The following is a 6,938-nucleotide window of genomic DNA, read 5'->3' as shown; positions in this document are numbered from 1 at the left end:
CTGAGAGTGTTCCTCGGGGCATGATCCGTGAGTGAGCATGGCGCCTTTTAGGGATGCTCGTGCTGAGAGCAAGAGGCCACAAACAGTCCCGCTGATAGTGTCCCTCCAAGGACCACCCCCCGAAACCAGTGGCTGTCACAGCCGTCCGATTCCCAGGAGGTCGCTATCCTCTGCGGATGAGTCTGCGAAAAAGTGCATTTAATTTAGCATTTCGCGAATCCACCGCCGCCAGCGGGGCAGCCTCCTTCCTCCCGGCAGCTGGCTGCAGGGGCCAGCAGAGGCTGCCCGTGTCCCCTCGTGTTGCAGAGCGAGGGGAGGAGGTGGCTGTGGAAAGGAGGAGCCCTGTCTCCCTCTCCCCGGCTCGCTCTGATGATCCTCTCGTCTGCTATCCTTTCTCTGCTCCCCCTCTCTCTCTCTCTCTCCTCCGCTAGGTGATGCATTTGTAGGCAGCGTGCTGGCGCTGTCAGGCTCTCTCTCGCTGCCTGCGCCCCGGCAGCAGCAGGCAGACCAGCGTCCTGCAGTGTGGACGCATCTCTCGCCCCAGGCACGGATGCCACCTCGCCACACTCTGCCGTCTCACCCCCACACACCGCCGCCTCGTTACACCACCTGCTGAGACGAGGGCGGCGCGGACCGTGCCGTGTGTGCAGCCCCCACCCCAGGACCCCTCATCACCTCACCACTGGCGGACGGAGAAGCCCGGTGCTCACACACACATTGCTCTGCACCGCTATCTGCATTAAGGACAAGTTCACTTTTTTCAGGCTCTCAGTGGATTGCTTTGGCTCGGTCTGGAATACCTAATTTTGCGGTCTGCACCGGATTTAGACCTTTGTCTTTTTTGGATTGGTGTTTTTGCTTCATTGATTTCATTTTACTGGTTTGGAATCGCGTGTGGCTCGGGTTGATCTGAGCTGGCAGGGAGCGGGGGCGGAGAGCAGGGGCCCATGTCACCGGGCGGCGGAGGCTGGACTGGGGACTGTCGCCTGAGCGCCTGGGGACAGCAGGTGAAAGGCACAGCCTGAGGAGAGGAGATTCAGGCGCCCGCCTGGAGGAGGCGACCCCCACCACCACCCCTTACATGCAGCGGCTCTCGCCTGAGCGAGCCCCCGTCTCCCTGTGCAGAGAATTCCCCCGAAGTGACGCGCTCGGTGCCCGTGGAGACAACACGCCCCCTCCGCTGCCACCCGCCAGCGCACCCACCGGAGATTAATAAAACCACACGCGGAAGGAAGCCCCGCCGCCCCCGCCGCTTCTGTGGCGCCCCTCCCGCACGTGGATAACGGAGAGCCGGAGCATGGCCCTGTCCCGCCTGGTGTCCGCGCTCTGCATCCTCTGGACCGTGCCCTGCTGGGAGGCGGCGATGGCAGACTCCATCATCCACATAGGTAAGAGGTCGCTGGACCAGGGGTGCCCGTCTCTGTCCTCCGGAGTGGGCACTACTACTGCTGTCTATGTGCCCTGGGACTGCTGTGTGTGGACATGGTTACCTTTGAACCTCCTCGTCATGCCTCTCTAGTATTAGTAATACTGCTGCCCTCCTTCTACCCCCCCACCCTTTCTCCCATGATCCCTGCTGCCCCCTCATCTTCCCACCCACTCTTATTCCTCTCTGGCTTCTCTTTGCCATGGCCACCTCTAGCCCCCCTTCTTTATATCTCTTCTGCCTCTTCACCCCCACCCCGTCCCCATCTACTTCTAGCACTGTGTGCTGCCTCTGTGCCTTCTCCCACCACCCCCTTCTTCCCAGCGTGTTCTGCTCCCTCTCTCCCTCTGCCCCACCTCCTCCTCCCAGCGCCCCTTCTGCCTCTCTAGTATTCACTGTTGACTCTGCCCCCTTCCTGCCCCTCTGGCTCTTCGCACAGACTCCGGCTGAACTTGGCCTGCCCGCCTTGTTGCTTCGCGCGCCTTGGAGTCGCCGCTCCTGGGGGGCAGTGATCCGCGCCAGCCTCGAGCCGGGGCAGTTTAGCAGCAGGGGGTGTGAGAGCGGGGCTGCTTGGCGCGCTCTGAACGAAATGTCACTTGCTATGGCATCTCCTGGCGAATAAGGTTGTCTCCGTCGCCTGCAATCTCTCTGTTTGCTCGCCTGTTGATTCTCTTCGCTTACTACTTATGAGTACGCAAGACTTACTGTGTGTGAAATGCTAAATGAACGAGCTCGTGCTGACACCGGGCCTCCCTCTCGTGCCCCCCCCCCCTCGCTAACCCAGTCCCCTCCACTCTCTCCCACGCAAATGGAACTCTGTCCCCGTGTGTGTGTCGCTCCCGTGCCCCCAAGTATGGCTTCAGCAAGTTAGTGCCTACTTTACTATGACCCCTTGGACGTGACGTGCGCATTTGCAGTGACTGTTCTCTCTACGCGCCTACCCTCAGTGGGCACCTCCGGTGTGGGTGACTGTGGGGTGGTGCGTTCGGGTCTGCAGTCTTCTGTTCAGTAGCCGCCTGCTCTTACTTGGAGAGGTAGACATACGTCTCCACCACTAACCAGTAAAAGACACCCAATAAATGGCAGGGGTGCCAAGGGGTGCCGACCCACAGAACCACGCTCACAGGTGAACAGCTCAGCCTAACACCCCCCTAAAGTGATAGTACCTCAGTCCTCGCCTCATGAGAGAGGCGGTGATGCTGGGTCCCCCAAAGGATGGTTAGGAAGGTCATTGGGTCCTGCACCGATTAATTGCAAATTGTGGGTCCCCGCGGGGCTCACGTGCCGCAGTATATCTTTATGACAGGCATGCACTCGATTTGGAATCTTTACTGCATGCGTGCTTATCACACACACACACACACAAACATAGATACACACATACATGTACATACATTCATTCATACATATATGCATACATGCATGCACATACATACGTACACAGATTCAAACGCAGAGGAGCGAGGGTTGCAGGGATTCTGAACCATCTCCAGTTGCATACCAACTTGAATGCTGTGATTACTCGATGTTTAAGATCACGAATTCAGCGCCCCCGCCCCTCCCCCCCTAGAAAAAAGTCTCCAGCACCACTGAACACAAACTCGCTGAACAGTTGCCTGACTCACTCGTGTGTCATCTAATCCACTCATTCATCCCTCCTCTGGGCTCGCCGTGCCGGAATCCATTCTCAGCCCAGGCACAGGTTTAAACCAGGCCCACTGGCAAGGAGGCTGCACTTAGAGCGGGAGCATAGGCGGATAGGTTGGGGAAATCCGGGGAATCCTGCTCTGAACGCAGCCGTCTAGGGCCTGTAGCCTAGCGGGGAAAGGCAGAAGGGTCAACCGCGTATGCCTCTGGACCAAGTGTGTATTGTTTGCACAGGCCTGTGCAGAGAGCCGTGCCCGGGCTCTTAGGAGCCTGCCCCTAGCCCAGGCCGACGTGACTAGAACAAGCAGCCTGAGTGTACGAACCCAAGACGCTGGACAGAACCCATTAATAGCAGCAGGTTCCTTGAACCCGGGGCCCAGTCTAACCTGAAGTCTCGGCTATGGCTGCCACGCCGATCCAGGCTCTGGCTTTAGCGTTAACACGAGCAGCATTCTTTCTAGGCGCACTCGTTATTGTAGGGCCCGGCTCGGGGGTCACTGCATCACACCATAAAAGTTATATTATGCCACTTCGTCCCTTCCGCAAATAGCCAATCAGCAGGCAGCATAACCTCGACTGCCTGGTTCTGAGGCGTTCCGGTCTAGCATTGGTAACAGGATTCCACAGAAAACTTCCCCGGTGATGTGTGTAAGTGCGCTGGGAGTAAGATTGATGGTCAAGGAGCCGCAGCAACAATTAGCGACATGAACAGACCCCCCACACCCCTTTCCGTGTTATTCATGCTCTTTTGAACGCACCATTACACGCTGTTCGATATTTTCGACACGTCTGCTGTTGATCTGCCTACTGCACTGCGCGTTTCTTAGAGCCAGGCTCTGCAGAACCCCTGCCAGCGCGCGGGGTGCCCTGGCACAGAGCGAGACACCCTTTGTCCTCATGAAGCCAGCACTCTTTCTGTCACAGGTCACCTCGCAAGGCCGCAGAGACCTCCCCATGGTGAGGTGGAACAAGGGACCCCTCTGGAGCGTCAGACCAAAGGGACAGTGTGCCGAGGACAGTGGGCACCCGAAATACAACATTAGGAGAGGGGAAGCAGCGCGGTTGTCACATACTAATCACTAGTGGCACTGCCATCACTAAAGTGCCACCTGGAGTCTGCATCAGAGCGGCTGCCGCTTGACTCAGCGTGCCTCACGTTTGCCTGTCTCAAAGATGACAGACTGAGTCATCCCAGCTTGGAAGGGAACCTCTTCCTTGCACATTATACTGAGGTCTCTACAGCAGGTGTTCATATCGCTGAGATACCGAGTAGGAGTTGGGAAGGGAATGGGATGTCAGTCTGTGGACACACTGGACTGCCTTTTGCGTTCAGTCACGTTTAGTTTTCCAGATGAGGAACATATCTCATGGAAATATTTTAGAACATCTTTGCTTGTTTTTCGGTTTTGGGCCCTGGGAGTTTCATTTACTCTCTCCCTTTTTGTTGGAACGTGAAGAACTGAGCATTCTCCATCAATACACAGATATTATAATAGTAGTGGATTTATTGACAAGGGCCTTGCCTTCACGGCGTCTCTGAAAATTCCGGTTGGGGTAGAAATCACCGACGTGCTTGCTTTTTCGGCTGCTAATTTAGTTTAAAAGGCAACCGAGTCCCTTTTGACAAGAGGATTCACACTTGTTGCCGTGGAAATGGCAAACCGAGAATTGACGTACGTTGCTCTAAGTCATTTATTATTAATGCACAACAAAAAGTGGCTGGATTTATATTCATTTAAACATATGCGAGGGAAACGAGGAAAAAGGCGTGAAAATACCGACCTGTCCCTGTTCCACGCTATGCCTCCTACGCATTACGCATCCGCTTACATTTACGCAGCGTAAATAATTGCCGCAGTGATTTGAGATTGGCAGTACGTATCTAACACTGTGTACACTAACCGGATGTGGAAGAAGTACCTCTTATTTAGTGGGAGAACTGAAGGACAGAAGCCTGCTTTCTTTTAATAAGGCGCTGCCTCAGCCGCGCCCACACTTACTAAGGGGGTTGCAAGAATACAAGTGCAGATATGACGCGTAAAATGGCGTAAACACTCCTTTCATCCTAAAACGAGATGACTTACCATTGGCCGACTGGGTTGTATGTGTGCCAAAGTACATCAACCATAATTATGCTGGACCTCGGATCCGATAAGGAGTTTGCACAATCTTAACTCGGTGGGGACCACGTGCTGCACGCGTGCACGGGAGCGGGCGAGAGGTCTGAACAGGTGAAGGGTAGTAGGGATGTGCATACCATATGTGCACGGGGAAATGACGTGCGGTTTACACAGTAGATCCACGCAGCGCTTTAGTCGTGCCCGCATTACTTATGCACGGGGAGGGGACTGGGACGGGTCTGCAGAGTGAATGCACACAGAGTTGTTGCACAACCCACAGTGTGTGTGCACGGAGAGCAGGAGGGTGAAGCGTGCACACACAGAGCGCTGCAGCAGTACCCGAAATACACGTGCACGGAGAGAGTTTATGGAGTATGCAGAGTGAATGTGCACAGCGCCGCATCTGTGCACTCAATTCAAGTGCCGGGGAGAAGGCAGGACGTGTGAACAGTGGATGCACAAGAGGCTGTAGCATCACCCACAATACACTTGTGCGAACAAGACATCTGCAAAGTCCGCGGAAGTGCTCACCATATATGTGCACGGAAAGAGCTCGTGTGGTAGAAGTAATGCACATCGCGCCGTAAATGTGCAGCGAATGCGCATTGCCAAGCAGCAGCGACCAAGTGTGTGTGTGTGTGGGGGGTGGGCTTCAAAGATATGCCTACCACAGTGCTGTGGCACCGTCCACAATGACTGCCCCCGCTCTCCAGTGCACAGTGGTCATAAATTTGCTGGAAGGCGTGGGTGCTGACGGATTAGCCAGTTTCTAGTTCTGTTCCACTTAATCTATTTGTAGGGTGCCCCCGCCCCGGCTGCTGGCACAGATGGAGTGAGACTTTATGAGATCACAGCGCCATGAACGCACAATTAGAAGGTGCACCCGGTGACTGATGAGCTCGGAGTGCGCTCCGCTAATTGGAATATAGATTTATATTTATTCGGCGGATCCATAGACATACAGTAGCGAGTCATGACTGTCTCTGCAGACATCTGCACACGGTTCCACTCGGCGCTGTCCACTGATCCAGTGAGACTGGCAGTGCTGAAAATATGAAATCATGGGTGCGTCCGACTGGATGTGTCGGGATTTCTGTGTTTTGGGATAAGTGTCTGTTTATGTGTGTGTTTCAGAAGGATAGATGGCTCCTCTGTCTCATTAAAGTAATGAGTGGTGAATGAGCGTTTGTTTATCTGTGTGGGAGAGTGAAAAAGAGTGAGTCACGGGGCATTGACCCTGTGACTGTCTCCGTTTGTTTAAAAGCAATCGTGTGTGTCAGTCTGATGAATGGCTGGATGGATGGATTTTTGCGTGTCTGAGAGAGTGTGTGCATCATAGGTGTGTTTGTGCGGGTATATTGCCCTATGTGTGATGTTGATGTGAAACAGCCGGAAGATTTGCATTTTTATATAGCGCTTACTACCACTGACGAGGCGTCGAAATGCTTTTGTGTCTAAATACCTGTGCCTGTGGGATAGTGTGTGTCACTGCTTTATTGTGTTTCCATATGACCATGGCCGCGAGTGTCCCTGTCAGTGTGCATGCGTTCTTAATGGTGGCGCTGAGCGTGGTGTGTGTCTATGCGCATCCCTAAACGTGTCTTCACGTAGTGTACCTGACTATTTGCGTGCGTGCTTAAATCATGTGTTCCCTAGTGTGTAACAATGTTTGTATCTTCCTGTCACAGCATGAGGTGTGCACACACACACTCTTCCTCCATGTTTATTCATTAAACGCAAACAGT

At 54.3% G+C, this 6,938-nt stretch overlaps 1 protein-coding gene across 1 annotated transcript in view; it reads left to right on the top strand.

Moving 5' to 3' along the window:
• Nucleotides 1-428: 428 nt before the first annotated feature.
• The window catches only part of GRID2 (glutamate ionotropic receptor delta type subunit 2), a 2,545,914-nt gene continuing 2,539,404 nt past the window's right edge, over nucleotides 429-6,938 (top strand). The window contains exon 1 of the mRNA XM_078676229.1: nucleotides 429-1,388. Coding sequence (XP_078532355.1) covers nucleotides 1,298-1,388 — 91 coding nt within the window. The 5' untranslated portion in view covers nucleotides 429-1,297. The remainder of the gene's footprint in view (nucleotides 1,389-6,938) is intronic.

This window comes from Lissotriton helveticus, chromosome 2_1 (genome assembly GCF_964261635.1).
Source record: "Lissotriton helveticus chromosome 2_1, aLisHel1.1, whole genome shotgun sequence".
Classification (NCBI taxonomy): Eukaryota; Metazoa; Chordata; class Amphibia; order Caudata; family Salamandridae; genus Lissotriton; species Lissotriton helveticus.
The sequence above is the reverse complement of the archived record's forward strand: the minus strand, read 5'-3'. Positions and strand labels throughout refer to the sequence as shown.